Raw genomic sequence first — 18,442 nt, forward strand, 5'->3', positions numbered from 1 at the left:
CTCTACTACTACCTTCTGTACAGCCAAGTGGGTCTATGTAAACTTCGGAATCTTCAAAACGGACGGGTTTATAATGACGGGTCCCAGGAACAACCCGGTCATGTGGAAAGCCATGGAGGAGGCTAGCAAACTCAAGCCGGATACAGAGTTCCTGATGGGTCAGTAGAGATATCTATTTATGAATATAATATAATTTAACGGCTCTCAGTGGCCACTGTGCAGATGTTGTCACATCGCCGCACCAAATCCGTAATGTGTTTTTTGGCACCCAGACAGACAGATTAGCCTAAGAGGCTCGGTGGGCGTTACTCCACCATATAGGTGGGGAAGTCGTGTAAAGTGCCTTTACCAAGGGCACAACGTCGGGCCACGGTGAGTATCGAACCCGGGACCTCTCGGTTCCGAGTCCAACGCTCTAACCGTTGCGACACCGATTCCACTAGATATTTATTTGGCAAATATTTACATTGTTTCTTTGCGCAGCAGTGCCCAGATTTCTTGTGAATGTGGATATTCATTAACCCTTAATTAAAGAAGAACTGTATTGCACGACAAGAGTACAAAGTACACAGTATGACAATAACATATTGAACATAGTACAAATAAGTATAGAATACAACATAACATCCTAATTTATACTGAGATAAAAAGAGCTTGTTCAATATACAATCGAGTGGGGCTAATCATGATTTTCGGTATTTTTTTCTAGCCTCTACCAGGCTTCGGGAGGCGGCTAGAAAGAGTAGAAATTCGCCAAATCAAGATATGACATGCCAGGGGAGTTGGTCCGCTAGAGAGTACCGTTTGCCGCACCCGAATTGTCTTTCTAGCGGACCAACCCCCCCTGCATTTCATTTCTCTATTTGGCCAGCTTTTTCGAAGTCTTCCGAAGCCTTCCGATGCTAGATTTGTTTTCTGATAAAAATCAGTCTTTTGTAAATTTACCTATTTTTGCATTGTGAGAGTTACTACATTTTATTTATTTATAAAGATGTATTCAAAGTCGAGAAATCTGTCAGCATTCCAGTGAAATTCATCTTCAATTAATTGCTTTGGTCAAAATGGGCAAAACATTTCGTCAGAAACTACGTTATAACTGTGTTCTACGTTATAACTGTGTACGGCAATTTTAGGTGGTTTTGCGGAGGCTGCCGTGACCACAGGAAAGTCTCCCTACCCGTACGAACGTCCCAACACCCACCGATACCTCATCTCACACTTCGCCGTGAGTACTCGTTCTACCGCCAAAAACTTTATCTTATAGTGTTTACGCTACAATGTTTATCATTTTTATTCAACATTTGTGCAACGCTTTTAATCCAATTTGCTACCTATCTGTTATTTTAGACTTAAAATTTCGTATGTTTTTAAGGTTATCTTGTCATTAATTTTGTTGCACATAATTCAGCCTCGGCTACCAGGTGGCAACTGTTGTTTTGCAACATTGTATTTGAATAAGCCATTATATAACTGAAAACGTTGATCAGACGCACAGAAAACTTACCTCTGTCTTGCAGGTGCCTGACGATATTCCAGCTGAAGAGTTCGAGGCTAACTGGAAAGACTTGACAGGTGTCAATCATCTGGAGAAGGCGGTGACACCAGACATGGGGTACGTCTTCTCAGCACTCTACCGCCGCGTCACACCCCACGGACCATACCGCTACGTGGTACGGTCCGAGTTCTCCGACCTGCACGACAAGCAAGACGTCGGCTTCGGGCTGGTCGAGAAACTTCGGCAATTCTTCGGCTCCGACGTCCTGACGAGCAAGAACATCGAGGCTGATACGGCTCTGAGTAAAGTTGTGATTGAAATGCAGCTAGATTAGTGTACCATCATCAGTCGTTTTTACTGATTTAATAGGCCACAGCAAGTAAATGTTATGGATGACATCCTCCGCAGACTCTGCAAATCTAATGGGAGCGGGCGAAAAAAATATGACGGGCCGAAAAAAACAAGGTTCCTTCATTTTAGAATTTTGACTCAATCATGGTACAAATGGTTTTGATTCAGTGGGAACATCACATATACACAGCCAGCATCACATATCAAAGTAAGAAACAAAACTTAAATCAGAGTTTTTTCTTGTCTCCTCTCTTCATAGTTATCTGCCATCAACCTTCCGGCATGGCGACAGAAATCTTTGCCCATTTTCGGCATGTTGACCACAGTCAGAAGGCAACGACATTTCTTTTTTTTTCCAAAATCAGGCGAAAATTAATGCGCGCGCTGATGTTATTCATGAAAATTACTTGCTGTGGCCTTACACCTGTATGTGTACCCGAGTACAAATGTACATAGATCTAGACGACATTGGCTCATTCAAACGTAACTAGTGAAAGATTCTTCTGTCCATTGGAGTGATGAAATTCTGTTAACCGTCAATAAAATGATATACTTACTATCTAGTTGTTTTGTTTTTTAACGTGAAATTGTTGTATTGCTTCATTTGTTTACGTACTAGGCTTTGATACGAAGATAAGAAGATAGCAGAACTTTGTGAATGAGCGGTGTTTTTTAATGAATGAAAGACCTTTATTGTACATTTTGCTCATTGCGAACTAAGTACAGGTCATGGTAAATAGCGATGGTAGACTAAAATATATCTATAGTAAAACGACATATGTACAGGTTCTGTTTCTTCTCGCTTCTTAAGACAGTTGTAAAATGTAAGAACAGATGGAGTTTATAGTACCAGGATTATCGAGTTTCATGAGGAGTGTGAATTTTTCTTTTCTTTCTTAAATCACATCAGTTCAATGAGGGGCGTGTTAGCAAGTGGGGGTGGGGGTGGGTGTTCTGTCAGTAATTAACACAATACAATGTATTTGAATACTGGCTTAAACGGACCTTAAATATATATGTCTCTGAGACATGCCAATATCGACCCTGGCATCTTCAAATATTTTATCTTTAAGTATCATTGTTCCGGAACTTTGTACTCAGAAGAAAGGTCACACACTCATCAGTGTCAGTACAAGACCCCGCCATGTTTGTTTACCGGTGGGTGTGTCCGTGTTACCATGGTAACCGTGTCACGTCCCTTTTTGTTTAAATCGTCTGAAACGCCGACATACCTGAGGGCCGACTTAATGCCGTTGTTTGTACGTACAACCTTTGCTTTGTTTATTTTGGCCAGGTGAAGTCACACCGAGTGTGTTTGTATTGGCCAAAGTTGGAAGTGCTGTTTTTTTGGCTAATATTGCAACTTGCTGAAATGTAGCATGAAAGTTCATCTGTGTTGGTATAATACATTATGCTTTAAAAGGCGAAAACTGTATGCCAAACACTAAGTAAATTGGGACTTACCCAGTTACGGACTCGAAAATTAGCCAGTGTCGGAACATATAGATTTAGCCTTTTACGTCATATTGCTGAAATATAATGTGGCCATTTTGGTTATTAATGGGAAAGTAACATTGACACTATATTGTGATTTTTTATTGTGGAACAACTATACTTTTATATCCTGTATTGTTACAATACAAAATAATGTCATCTGGTACAATTAAGGGACAGCATAGACAAGACTTGTTTTATTGATCTCCAAGCAGACTTCAGTGGCTGCAAGACAGTTTTCCAATTTGCCAAGCAGGGTCCAATTTTTTGCCATGCAACATGTGTTTAAAAAAATAACAGTACAAAAAAAGAAAGCCCAATATAAACGCCTAAAAACGCCAAACAAAATATATGAAAAATCCTAAGCCTCTGCTTGAATGCTATTGTTTGATGTCTGCAGGCATATTTGATATATGTCAACGTTGACAGCATAGCGGCAACGGAGTCTATTCAGCCGTGGACATGGGGAAGGGGCGTGTCTCTATGTCCATTCAACCTGTGTACGTGCTTCAAGTCACACAGGTAACTCAAGATCTACCAGCAACGTAACCCTTCTCAAAATCCGGCCTGTACAAAGAACAAAGACGCGTTTTAGTAGCTTGCCTAAACACAATACAGCTAACCAAATGGTCTGGTAATTTTAAGTGGTGTGTAACGACTGCTTTGGCGTTATATGTTAGTACTGACCTTGAATACCGACCCTAAGATATAGAAACGGTTCTCCCCTTAAATTAGCTGTTCTGCTAGTCTTGTAAGGTGACCAGACTGACAAGATGGCCGGTCGACAGCTGATGTTCCTGTATAACTTCTGGAGCCTTCCGAAGAGCGCCAGTGTGGTGAAGTCGCTGGAGGGATGGTTCTACGTGACGGCCAGAAGTATCTGGGACCCTCAGTTTGTCTCTACACACTTTCACAAGAACCTGGATCCCGACGGTACGCCGTGACATGTTTGAAGTAGCCTCCATAGCATGCCAAAAACTGGGGGTTTTGGGGGTCTTCAGGGTCTTTGGGAGCTTTTATGTACTATTTTCTGATTTCATATAGACAACATAGCCGGCCTGGTTGAATTACCCCCGTGTTTTTTAGAACTGGGCTAATCAGAAAACAACCGAAGACCACCAAACCCACAGTTCTATAAGCCTGCTACGGAGGCTAGTTTGAGGCCATTTTGAAAATTAACCTTAGCCTTGATTTTAATGCTATGGGGTTAAAATGCTCTGGGAAGCATGTGTGACGAGAAAATAATGTTTGCCTTCCCGGTGTCGCAACTAAGGTGAAATTTTCAGGACATACAGAACCCACTCATCAATAAAAAAATTACAAATACGTGTGATAAAACAAAAATTCAAGCCTCCCAAAATCGTATTTGTAACCAGATATGAGTTCAGAGTTAGATGTTCAAAGGTTAGGTGTGACAGGTCGTTCGGTGTAATGTAGCCAGCTGCCGCCGCGCCGCGTGCCCGCGAAGCTGGTGTGTTACGCCAAAGGGCGGTTGATTATACCGGCTATACAGATAAAGATATAGACATGTGTATGGACCTAGCCTTGGTCTAGTACATGTACTTTTTTGTACGTTCTGGCGATCATTTTTGAACTCCCGTCGTTAGAACAAACATTCATGTTTACGATCAAGTGCTTTGTACTATTTGAACGACTATCTCAAGTGCTTTCTTAATGCTAACCTTCTATCGACCACACTAATAAATGTTTGTCCAACGGTTTCCATACTAAATCGTATTTTTAAACCTGACATCTCAAACGCATCACTATACGTTGAATTGGGTCAACCTTGCATATACATAGGCGACAAACCTGTTAGGCAAGATCTGTCAGGTTTTGTATTTACTTAGCACTTAAATCGAATGTTACAAGTAGGACAATAATACAAGAGTGCGTATATACTAGTAGTAGATTAAATATGTACCAGATAGACATTATAACATGGTAAATGACCGAATAAAGAGTTTCTTGTTACGCAACTGTTTTATATATACCACGTTTCAGTGACCGTCTGTCACCTTCCCCGGTGCAACTGAATAAAACACTTGGCTGTGTAAAAATAAACTCTTTATCTTAGAATAGCTGTATAAGTAGAGTCACTGAATACTTTATCAACTAGATGTATATAGTTGTAGCGTATCGTAGCATTTACATGTAGAATTGTATAACATTCCTGGCAAGCAAAACTCTGTTTGGTAATCATAGAACATGTTTTGTATAATTAGGTACAACTGTTCACTGTACCCTTCATGAGTATAGTTTAGCGTAATGTAGAACGTGCGTGTAGAGTTGAAATATTTTCTAGCCAGTAGTTCTTTATAAAACTCTGTCAGACACAGTAACCGTTGACCATATATGTAGCATTATGATAGACACATACTAACCTGTAACTTTATACCATACATTGTACCCGTGACAATCGTTGTGCTATAAACTTTGACTGACTTTGACTGACTTTATTAGGTGACTTACAAACCTGATACTATTCACGCATGGTAAATGATGAACCATTAATAACACTAGAAAGGCCGACATTTGCTTTGGAGCAAATACAGCAATGGCTTCACCACATTTTACGACATGGCAGGGAAAGAATGAGAAACACAAGGGAAAACAATGCTTTACATTGATATAACTATAGTATGAAGTAACATACAACTAAGACTACAACAGTTGGATAGCTATTCCCTACATTATTGGTTAGGATTTTTAATTGCATAATGCAAACTGTTGATTTTCAAGAAAAAAAGAAGCGTTCATGCCCCGCATTCCAATGCTGGAGCAGGAAAGCTTAAAATACCTACCAAAACACTTGAATACAGACATACTGTCAGTATGGAATGGCTCTGTGCAGGTATTAATTAAGTTAAGCCTGTTAAATTCCAACAGCCAATCAGCAAGGAGAATAGAGGAAAGCTGCATGCCTATTGGTTGATGCCCTGCATTCCATTGTGATGACTCATGCCCAAATCTGGTAACACTGCCCACTAACTCAGTAATACATTTGCTATAACACAGCCAAAAAACTCAAATAAAACCATTCTAAAAGCCTGTATCACAAAAATTAAAAAAACGCCTGGGGGTATTTGCCTACTGTACCTCCATACCAAATTTCAGGTCCTTAGGCCCCCAAATGAAGAAGCTGAATCCATTTAAAGAAATGGCAGGAGGAGAAGAAGAAGGAGGAGAATCATGAGAAAAAGCAATATGGTTTCACCACTTTGTGGTGAACCCATAATAATCTGTATATCAACAGCTGAGAAAATCCAGTTTTTCAACTTCGGTGTGAGCGCGGGACGGCCGTGGCAGCCCTCCATGGACGTCATACAGGAGGCAGACCGGATAATTCCGGAGGGAGTACTCCGGCAGCCAGGTACGGAAAAACGTCCGGATTTGGTGTATAGTTTGTTGCAATGTTGTGAGTATTGTAGACGACTTGTAGTACATGCAAAGTTTATTGCAAAATCCATGCCCGAAGGATAATTGCAAGTTACAAACATATAAGAACGTTGAAAAACTATAGCCATGTCTAAAACTATGTCTGAAGGGTTTGGCTTCTTTTTTGTAAACCATGGAAGACATAATGTGCCACCTTTTCTAAATTTGTGGGTTTTGGGAAGTCAAAAGAAGAATAGTTTATTAATATTGTTTGTCTGTAAGGCCATGTTGATTTGATTATATGGATGACATCCGCGCGCGCATGAATTTTCGGCCGTTTCAAAAAAAAAGTTACAAAAAAACCATACCAATGTCGTAGAATGCCAAAATCAAACGAAAAAGGACGAAATTGTAAAGAAATGAACTTGAAGACTAGATTATTCGCCAAACCATATTCTGTCCCATTTGTTCAACCCACATGACCACGTAGATTTCATAATGAAAACAGCTTTTTTTTGGCTAAAACTTTTTTTTTTATTCGCACGCGCGCATCAATTTTGGGGTTCCCGGAGGATGTCATCCATATAATCAAATCAACATGGCCTAAGTTTTGGGAAGTTGGGATAAATTGTAGATGTTTGAATAGTCAACTCATTTCGAGCGTTGTCATGTAACGAACAGTTTGAGATAAAATGTATTTCGTATTCCACAGCCTTTGCACTACAATATTTACAAATTCTTTCACATACAGGTAGCCTTCTCTACCAGCCTCTCTCTATTTCCAGAGGATGGGCGCTAACTCTTATTTTGCATTGATACGTCCTTATAGGAGGGTTTGCCCAGGTCGCAGTGTCTGATCCTGCGCAGAAGCCAACCCTGTCCCCGTACGAGCGGCCCGCCACCTCCCGCTTCCTGGTCACCGCCTTTCAGGTGCAGAGAAACATCCAATCTACACCTCCGAACTTTAACAACCTAGATTCAATCTTTACGGAAAAAGTAGCCACATCAAACCGCATTGCGTAACGTTACGTAACGTTAAATTTGAATGGTCATGTTTAATATACTGTTTGTTATCTGAACACTTTTCCTCCAAGAAAAGCAACGTTACCCTACCCTTCCTTAATTAAAATATCTGTTATTCACAATAGTACTTTTATCCTCTATATTATTTATGTGTTATCTCATTTATTTATCAATAATGAATATACTAGTAGTTGATTGTGTTCTATTTATGGTCGAATTTCTGCATCTCTGATTTTCTCTTGTTTTATGTAAAATATAGTTTATCTAAAGTGGTGACATAGTTAAAACACGTTAGTAAAGGTTAGCCTCTACCAGGCCTCGGAAGCGGTTGGGAAGAGTAGAAATTGACAAAATAGAGAGATAACATATAGGGGAGTTGGTCCGCTAGAGTAGTTTGCCGCACCCCTGTCATGTTATCTCTCTACTTGGCTAATTTCTACTCTTTTCAGCCGCCTCCCGAAGCCTGGTAGAGGCTAAATAAAGCTTGTTTCATTCATTCATTCACCCATCCACCCATTCATTCATCCATTCGCTTATTTTTTCATTCTTTCCTATTTCTTTTCCTCTTCATTTGAAGGTGCCCGACGCCGTGCCTGCAGAGGAGTTCGAGGCTAACTGGAAGGACTGGAGCGGGGTTAGTCTGCTGGAGAGCGAGGCGGGGCCTGATACAGGCTACGCGCACTCCGCTCTCTACAAGAAAGTTTCCCCCATGGGAGACTTCCGTTACGTCACGCGCTCGGAGTTCTCCGGGCTGCACGACAAGCACGACGAGGGGATGAAGCTCGTCGGCAAAGTCCGTGAGCACTTCGGGTCCGGCTCGGCCGCTGCTCGGAAAATCACGAGTTACTCTTCCTTGTTCAAGGTCGCCATTGACGTGCATCAACCAGAATAGAAGCCCGAAGTCTGAGGCCGATGTGAAGTCCCCGTCACACTTTAAAGGCATCCAATGCGACTTCAGAGCAGCAAAATTGGAAATATTCTGAATAAGGCAATCTTTGGCCATCTTTGTGATATTGACACATACTGCTTCACATTAGCACATTTCAGTCAGCATTTCATATTCTGGGCGTTTAAAACAGCAGAAACAAGCCCCAAGATGAGTCCTTTATTTTCTGTGTGGTACCCTAAAAATCAGCCTAGGGCCCTTCCAGTAACCATTTTTCGTCAGGATTTTGGGACTTTTTGCTTCTTGAGGGTCAATATACATTGGGATAGTGTAGTTTCAACTCACTATGTAGATAAATGACTAGAATATTGGCTTTGAAAAATCGGGTTTCCAAGCCCTAAAAGCTGCACTTAAAGGTGCCTTAAAGGTGCAATTTTAGGGCGGCAAAGCAATTTTTTTTGGTGTGAGGAAATCTATCTGATACTGTCACTAGACATTTACTGCCATTTCTTAGCACTTTTTACTGCCATTTCTTATATTTAGCAAATTTTCCTCATCAATTCATACTTGAAGCGTTGGAAATAGCCCCAAAGCAAAAGAAACAAGGTGTGCGAGGCGCCATTGTTTTTGGGTACCACCCAGAAATATCCATACAAAGTCCTCGATTCGACTTACTACATTAAAAGAATTAGCAGAAAATTGACTTTAAAAATCCACTTTGCTATCCTGAAATTGCATTTGCTACCTTTAAGAATTTAGACTCCCCAACACCCCCAACCATGGTTTAATAGGAGTAGGCCGGGAGGTCCGATCATAGTTGGCCGGTGTTCGGCTGTAAGTTTAATAGTGAAACACCAGCCAACCATTTGTGAGTAAGTCAGCTGTGTTCTTGGCATGTTTGAGGGCCAAATTTGGCTTTTCACATAGAAAGGTAGGCGTGGCCTAAACCTGGTCAGACTGCTCCAGAACTTCAACCGAATCTGGTAAGTTGGAGTTCGGGAACAAATTTGGGGGAAGATTGTGAAAGGGGCCTTACGTATACGTACATGTGCGGGCCTTTTATTTTTCTAAACCAGGTTAAAGTTCATGTACGTGTACGACATTGAAGTGAACTCAAGATTTCTTTGAAAAATTGTGACTACAACTCCAATGTGGTTGTGATGTTGTTACACATAAATAAGGTAAACATGTAGAGATACTAATAAAGAATGCACAGACAATAAAAACAGGATTACAACCAATGGATTCCGAAGTTTATTGTAAAATTCTCATTAAACTTCATCTATAACAAATATGTGCACTGTTGTATGATTGTCAGACCAAGGAGCTTAAAATATAGATCTAGCATTTAGAATTAGAATCTACATTTTAAGCTGTAGATTTTAAAGTTTCAAGCTCTAGATTTTAAACTCCTTGGTCAGTTAATCTGTCTTACACTTAAGTACTAGTAAGGCCACACTGTCTTAATTTTATGGATAACATCCGCGCACGCATTAATTTTCACCTGTTCTCAAAAAAAAAAGATCACGTCCACCGAGGCTCTGGTCTGGCTCTAGGCCTGGGTAGTCCATGGTAGTTAGCGACAATACGGAGCCGGGCACCCAGGCCGCAGAAGCTCCATGACTCAAGAACTCAGTACATACATGTACCTACAGTGCCAATTCATAAATTCCGCAAAAAGCCAGCATGTGTCGCGGCTTGTCGTATACGTCGCTAAGTACTGCCGCAAATTCACAATACCAGCTTTGTATTCCTGTGGTTTAGTAGCATTTTCATTTTTGGCCTGAATTTTTTTTTATTCGCCCGCGCGCACTAGTTTGGGGGTGTTCAGAGGATGTCATCCATAGAATTAAGTCGGTGTGGCCCAAAAAGATTTCATTGTGGCTTCTTCAAACATCCCGAATACTGGATAGTAAACTTACAATTCAGTATAAGTACATGGCTTTGTGTACTATCGCTGTATATATTTTAAAAACAAGTTCACTTAAAAGACCGGTAGCTTAGATTTTGTAATAATTTTCATTGTATGCAACAGCATTATAATCTTTGATCAAGGTGCTTAAAACATTGAACATTTTCAATAAATGTATGCAACATTTAACAAAAACATTACTTGAAAACATAACTTTTCAAAGCTTATAAATGGGATCATATAAAATAGAATATTTCTGCTGGACATGACATTTCTGTTTGTATCTTAATGAATGTATATGGAGTTAGATAAATGTAATCAATGTTTGCAATTGATGAGCTACAAGGTAAATTGTATCTCAATGGAACAAACATTACAAAGCAGCAAGAGCAATTAAAACAATCCTATACTTTCTACAGTATGACAAATGAAAAAGAATGTCATAATTTTCTTGCATAGATAGCATACATGTACATTTTGAATTACAGTCATTCCATAAAAGGACTGACATAATTTGTTTTTCATATTTTCTTATGAACTAAGGAGAAGCAATGCTTTGGCACAAATCAAATGTGCATTAATAAATCTATCAATTGTTACATATCAAGCTTTTAATTCTCAACATAATTACAACAAATAATGGCAAGAATCTGAAGTAAAGTTTCTCTAAAATATTGCTAACAACATTGCAGCATTATGCGCTATTCCATTTTTAAAGGCCCCGTTCCCACTGGGATAAAATTATCTGGATCAAGCTGAATTGATTGGTGACTGCCAGTTTCGATCCGGTCAACTTTACAACAACCGAAAATAGTTTCATCAGGTTGGTAAAGTATAGGAGTATAGGAGTTTTCTTTTACACAACCAAGATAGTTACCTTGCTGACTTTGTGGTGCCTATCAGACACCTTTCTCAGAGCTTCTGACTGGAGTTCAGTTTCTTGCTGCTATATGTAGTTGATGTAGGTGGCACTTTTGCCACGTTTGGGATTGTGTTCTCGACACAAAAGTGCTACATATAGCGGCGAGAAGCAGAACTCCAGTCAGAAGCTCTGAGGAAGGTGTCTGATAGACACCGAAACTTCAGCAAAATAACTATCTTGGTTGTGTAAAAGAAAACTCCTGTATCCTAAACTTTACCACACTTGAAACATTCACTATAACAGTCATAATCATGATCATAGTTATAGTTATAGACAGCTACCTTTATCATGTAGACTTTTAAGTAAGTTATTTTGTACTCTGTTTCATTTTTCTTTTATGTTTGTAATTTGCAATTAGCCTCCGGGCACGAATTTGCAATAAACTTTTCGCTATATCTGGCTTAGTTTGAGATGGAGCCAAGGATCTACCTTACAAAGTAGATCCTAGCTGATCTGGACAAATTTGTCCTTATGGGAAAAGGGCTAGAGTTACAGATTTGATCAGAAGTTTGGGAAGAACCTCTGGATCATGGGAGTACCTGGATACCCTTCCTTGTCCTTTGGGTTGCCGAGGTAGACAGTGAAGTGGCCCTGGCTGAAGTCATATATGGCTGTAAGGTAGAGGGGAGGAAAGATTCTAGTAAGGCCACATGATATGTCGATGAAGGTTAGACATCTAGGTAATACGATATGCCAAAAAGCAGTTACTCAAGCAACTAGATATGATTTTGGAAACGGTCAGACGTTTCAGCTAGTATCCACTAGCTTTCGTTTGTGACTGAGAGACCAGAGGCCACATGACTTTAATTTCATGGGTGACATCTGCGTGTGCATTGATTTTTGCCTGTTCTAAAAAAAAATCACCTCCAAGGAGGCTCTGGCTTGGGTGCCATCCTCTATAGTCCATGGCAGCCAGCAACAATAAGGAGCCGGCGGTAACTACGGAGGACAGCACCCAGGCTGCTGAAGCTCCACAGAACTCAAGAACTCAGTACAGTACCGACTCATAAATGCCACAAATGGCCAGCATGTGCCGGCTTGCCGTAAAAGTCGCTATGTACTACTACTAAATCCACCAGCTTTGTATTCCTGAGTGTAGCAGCATTTTGTTTGGCTGGAAGCTTTTTATTTGCTCATACACACTATTTAGGGGGTCTTCAGAGAATGTCATCCATAAATTAAGTCAGTGTGGCCTTATGTCAACATAAGAAATCTACATTATTACTAAGCACTCAAATAACCTAGTAAACCAGTGCTTGCAGTTGTAAAAAAAATAAACATTTAACTTGACAATAAAATAAGAACAGGTAGGATTAAGAAGATGTGCAGAGTATTGGAAGTTCAAGAAAATATGAAGCAGCAGAAAATGTTGTATTGCGGATCAGGTAATGCCCCCTACCTGTTGCCACAGTCTCTGCACCATCCTTGTTGTTAGGACTTCTGTATATGGGATAGTCAGGATCTTCTGTATCCCCTAAAACACAAATGTTATATTGTGAACATTTGATAAAAATCTGAAGAAAATTATATGCTAATTAAATTTTTCCACACTACTGGTGGAAATCTTACAATGTCAAGTCAGATAAGACTAAAAGGCATATGACTGAGAATTGAGAGCTCACCAAGTATGTCCACAATGTTCCTCAGATCATAAGGACTTCCCATCTGTGCTGCTCTGGCCTTGCGATGTTCTGTGCTGGGGTCCTCATACTGTGGAACAGTACCATTCAGCTTATCATACCTGCAGTTACAGAGAGAGTAGGTAGAGGTCCTTGTTGTACCATCAAATATGCTTTGTCATTCTATCCTTCTATTAGAGTGGTCAACAACAACAAAGAACATTGTGATATGTTGTAGATGATTATATGGTCCATTATGACAACTTAGCCTGGTTACCAGACCTACTAGTATTATAGCTCCCCAGTACTAAATCCTTTCCGCAGGTTTGCTAACCTGGTAACCAGGCTACATACAACTGTGTTTTGTACACATGTATGTAAGGACACAACAATTTAATTTCTTGGTTAATGGATTTTTCTAGAAAAATAATGGAGCAGGCGGGCGAAAAAATAATAAAAACAGGCCTAGGCATCCTATTATGGTCCAAAATGGTACAATAGGAGCCATGAAGTTAACACACCAGGCTGGTTCAAAATTTAAACAATGAATTTTGAACTTTTAATGATACCATTTCATTGAAAGATGGAATAACTGTAACAACTAGGAAGAAAAGGACTGTTTTCAACTGTTCAGGGCAAAATATGAGCATTTTGCAGTTGATTCTGAATTTTTTTTTTTTTTTGCAAATCAGAAAAAAATGAAGCGGACGAATCCATTAACCAAGAAATTAAATTGTTGTGGCCTAAGATAGTCCTGTATGTTAGCAAACTTTACTGTGATAGTTGTGTGTTTATCAAAAGAAAGACTCACATGTTGAAATGGAAGTAATGCTGCAGTCCTTGTACGTCCAACACTGTTTGGGAGTACTGTGGTGTGCTGGGTGTTGTCGGCGCAACCTCAATGTTGTATAGTTTGCTGAAGTCTGATGCATAACCGATATTCACACTGTAGGATATAATCACATATTTATGCACGTAGGACAGTCATATATATTCACATTCAGCAAAAGACTTGTGAAAATGGAGGTATTGTTTCTGACCTGTCTGTGTGTGTGTGTGTGTTTGTGTGTGTGTTTCTGTTTCTGCATATTTTTGGTCAACATAATTTAAGAAGGCATTTATGGATTGTGATGATATTTGGTAAATTGCTAGGTCTTACGAAAACAAAACCTAAGGTCAAATTTGGGCCTCCTGGTGGCTGACCTGGCTTGTTACTGCAGCGTAACTTCTAGTTTTTGTATCTTTTGTCCCAGACATAACATGGTCTTGATTTTATGGTGGCAGATCAAATGCTATAAAACAGCATTTACATTTTTCATATTGAAGTTTTCTTGAACTATATAGATATACTTCTTAGAACTTGTTTAAGATGGTAGAAACAAACCTTATGAGAAATTACTTTTCCCTACCTGAAGCCAGATGCCACACCTGGTCCGTTCTTGTTGGTTACAATATCCAGGGCATGACTGGGATCCGTGGCTGCCAGCATGGCTCTGTTCAACATGTAACGAACTGTGGAAATCAGGGGTGCATTTAGTATATAACAGTTTTTATCAACGTAACACAATGATGTAACATTTGTGTTCCAAGAACTTCAAAAGGGATTGTTCTCACCTAGAGCTTTCAAAAGTAATTCTGATCTTCTTCGACAGACTGAACCAGTTTTGGTGTCACACTTCAGAGAAGCCACGTGACAAGCCTCACTGGGTCAGTCTACTGAAGATCAGAGTGACTGGTTAAAAGTTCTAGGTGAGTATACTTTCTTGCGTTGGAACAAAAGTTCTAACCATACACAGTTGTAACTACCAACACTGATGGATATTCATGTCATGATGATAACATCACGTAATGAGTGCATTCAATATGGACTAAGAGGTCCCAGCTTGAAGGGACCAGATGTTGATAATCACCTGTACCCAAGGGAGCCCATGAGACAGGTGTGTGCAAAAAATGCATATTTTGTTACTGCGAACATATTTTGTGAATTACAGTATTTTATAGCCTTCAAAATACCTAAAATGTTTTCCAGAAATCTAACCTTTCATCTAAAAATCTAGCATTTCATTCAATATGGACTAAGAGGTCCCAGCTTGAGGAGACCAGATGTTGATAATCACCTGTACCCAAGGGAGCCCATGACAGGTGTGTAAAAAAATGCATACTGTAATTCCTGATTTTTTTTTTGCAGCACTTTTTATGTTTACAATTTTTGTGGTAACTTCTGTACCGAGAATTATTGTTACAATTAAGAAATATTTTGCACAATTAACAAATTTTTTCTGCACTTGTGTTTTTTTTTCTGACCACAAACTTTTGTTACTGCAAAAATACATGTATTTTGTTGCTGCGAACATATTTTGTGAATTACAGTATTTTAGCCTTTAAAATGTTTTCCAGTCCAGAAATCGAACCTTCCATCTAGTTTAAACATAATTAAACTCAATCAGTAGCTATCTCTTTGTCTTTGAATGAAAATAGTTAACCCAAATGCAAGTTTTATGTAAAGTTATAATAAAATACAGACCTTGCTTATTGGGCTGCACGTTTTTAGGAAACACAGCGTTGACGGTGAAGACCATGCCGTTTAAGTTGTGTCCAAAGGCACATCCCGGCAGGTGTCCCGGGTACGTGTAGGCAGTGAAGTACTCCCAGTCTCCTATCTGTGTACCTGTAACGGTTATGACTTATTATCATGAAAGTTCATCTGTGTTGGTAGTAATCATAGTGTGTTGGAATAAAGTTTAACGTTTTACTATGGTTATGACTTATGTAAGGCCACACCAAGTAAATTTTATGGATGACGTCCTTTGAGTCTCAGACCCTAAATCTAATGCGAGAGGGCGGAAAAAAACAAGGCGGGCAGAAAAAAACAAGGTTCCTACATTTAAAAATTTTGACTCAATCATTGTACATATGGTTTTTATTCAGTGGGAACATCACATATACACAGCCAGCATCACATATTACTGTGCACATCAAAGTAAGAAACAAAACATTGAATCAGAGCCTTTTCTTGTCTCCTCTCTTCATTGTTATCTGCCATCCACCTTCCGGCATTGGCAACAGACATCTTTGCCCATTTTCGGCATGTTGACCACTGTCAGAAGGCAACAAAATTTCTTGTTTTTTTCTCCAAAATCAGGCGAAAATTAATGCGTGGGCTGATGTCATCCATAAAATTACTAACTTGCTGTGGCCTTATGTAACTATGGTAATCTGTTAGTGACCATATGGAGAGACATGTTATGGAGAGATATGCATATTTTAGCGCGTTGGGTAGGCACTGATTGGTTAGTGAGAGTAACCAATCAGGTAAAGGACTACTATTGTCAACAAAGTTGAGCTTGGAAGAGACAATCGCTCTGTTAGTCAGTTGGTGACCAAGGACTCAAACATGTACATGTGTAGTTGTAGCTCTGTAGATTAGTATTGTATAACTGTTAGTACCTCATCTGTGTATCGTAGACCATTGGTAACTCTCTGTGTAACTATTAGTGCTAAACTCCCTGTAAACCTTTAGACCATATCTGTTAGTAGAATTTTAACATATGGATTAATAAACGCGGGTCAGCAGAAGTAATCGAACTGTTTGGATCTCGTTTATACTAATTATAGTAAGGCCACACCAACTTAATTTTATGGATGACATCCTCTGAAGACCCCCAAATAAAAGAAAAATCCGGCCAAAAATAAAAAAGCTACTAAATCACAGGAATACAAATCTGGTATTGTGAATTTGCGGCAGTACTTAAAGCGACGTATACGACAGTACTTAGCGACGTATACGGCACTGTGCGTGTGTACTGAGTTCTTGCCGTTGACGCGTCGAGGAGCTTCGGAGTTACCACCGGCTCCGTATTGTCGCTCCGTATTATTGCTAACTACCATGGGCTGACTACCCAGGCCTAGAGCCTCCGAGGACATGATCTTTTTTTTGAGAACAGGCAAAAATCAATGAGCGCGCGGATGTCATCCATAAAATTAAGTCGGTGTGGCCTAAGATACATATAGACGCTAAGATACCAAATTACCACCAAACCCTATATATTACATACCGTTAGGCAGCTTATGTGGGGAGATCTGTGCATGGATAAGGTAGGCGTGATCTTTAACCAGAGGGTCAGAGTCCTCATTGTGTGCCAGCACTCTCTGGTTCGCGATGTCCATAAAAACGTCTGTACACGAAGAAACGTCCCTCTTCCTTTGCATCAGCAGAATTTCGTGCCTAACGGTTAAGAGGAAGGCCTGTATGAAAGGCACATTGGCGCCGTCACTTATACCGGTTAGCTCGGAAATGTACTGAGGGAAGGACTCATTCGCGACTTTCAAGTAGCCGTCTACGATCGCCTTTCCTTTGTCTGACTGGTAGAAGGGAGTTAGGACGTCGTGAAGGAGGGTGTATTTGGTGTAGAAGTCTTGGATCCGCTCTCTGAAGGTGTAGCCGACGGTGTAGCCCACCTCGTAGTGCGTCCCCCGGACGTGCAGTTCGGGCAAGTTGAGGGTATTGTTCAGCGGCGACACCGGTACCGGTTTAGCGTAAACAAAGCCGCACGTACACAACAACGTTAGAACAGCCACTAGAGCCATCTTCGGTCCGTATATCATCGCTAGAATGGCCATACGGGATCTAGAAAGTCAACGCTGCAGGCGAGATCGTGCAAACGTCCCAAACGCTCGGCGTATTTACAAAATTTGAGGTCTCGTGATCGTAAAAGTTGGCAGACAAGTTAGGTCACCAGCGGCCATTGTGTTGTGTCAGAGGTCACAGGACGGGCGCATTGCTATTTCACAGGGGTACTTAAATCAAATCGTACCAACACATCCAACAAAGATTTCATGAAGTAAAAATCATTTCTATGGCATTCTAACCATGTTTATAAGAAAAATTCCACTGGTCATCGGCAAAATTGCCCAGAATATCTTCCCTACACTTAAATTGTTATACCTGCCTTTACCAATACCTTGTACATCCCTTTCTGACAGATATTGTAACGTTACTATGTATAACTTGTGTATACATCTTTTGACACCCTAAGTATTATCAAACAATTAAATTAAGTTTTCCCTGCATGACAGTTCATATTTTGAAAGTTAAAACGTCATTAGAAGCTCAAATTGTGCAACTATATGTGTATAACCCTCTATCAGTAACTTATGGGTGTATCTGTCCTTGGTACTGAAAGAGAAGGCCACAAGTAAGGTCTCCGAGATTTCATTTCTTTCCCCTTGTTTCGCTAGAGTAACAGTAAGCATACTGTCATTAGGTTTGATAACAATCCGACAAATGTTATTTATGCATTCAACTTGTTTGTTTGTGTGTTTGTTTTATTAGGATCTCTATTAATTTAGTGTACCAATTCAC

General features: G+C 40.0%; 2 protein-coding genes across 2 annotated transcripts in view; one reads left to right on the forward strand and one right to left on the reverse strand.

Moving 5' to 3' along the window:
* The window catches only part of LOC109485146, a 10,002-nt gene extending 1,341 nt beyond the window's left edge, over positions 1 to 8,661 (forward strand). The window contains exons 2-7 of the mRNA XM_019788578.1: positions 24 to 158; positions 1,134 to 1,225; positions 1,518 to 1,767; positions 6,597 to 6,713; positions 7,548 to 7,648; positions 8,319 to 8,661. Coding sequence (XP_019644137.1) covers positions 24 to 158; positions 1,134 to 1,225; positions 1,518 to 1,767; positions 6,597 to 6,713; positions 7,548 to 7,648; positions 8,319 to 8,633 — 1,010 coding nt within the window. The 3' untranslated portion in view covers positions 8,634 to 8,661. The remainder of the gene's footprint in view (positions 1 to 23; positions 159 to 1,133; positions 1,226 to 1,517; positions 1,768 to 6,596; positions 6,714 to 7,547; positions 7,649 to 8,318) is intronic.
* A 2,963-nt stretch (positions 8,662 to 11,624) lies between these two features.
* LOC109485133 lies at positions 11,625 to 17,667 on the reverse strand. The gene is made up of 7 exons (XM_019788566.1): positions 17,136 to 17,667; positions 15,605 to 15,748; positions 14,490 to 14,592; positions 13,892 to 14,026; positions 13,084 to 13,202; positions 12,861 to 12,935; positions 11,625 to 12,072 (listed from the first exon to the last, which is right to left on the reverse strand). The coding sequence occupies exons 1-7, from the start codon at positions 17,665 to 17,667 to the stop codon at positions 11,963 to 11,965; spliced, it is 1,218 nt and encodes a 405-aa protein (XP_019644125.1). The 3' UTR covers positions 11,625 to 11,962.
* Positions 17,668 to 18,442: the final 775 nt, after the last annotated feature.

The sequence above is a fragment of the Branchiostoma belcheri genome, unplaced genomic scaffold (assembly GCF_001625305.1).
Source record: "Branchiostoma belcheri isolate BF01 breed outbred unplaced genomic scaffold, Haploidv18h27 scaffold73, whole genome shotgun sequence".
In the NCBI taxonomy this organism is placed as follows: Eukaryota; Metazoa; Chordata; class Leptocardii; order Amphioxiformes; family Branchiostomatidae; genus Branchiostoma; species Branchiostoma belcheri.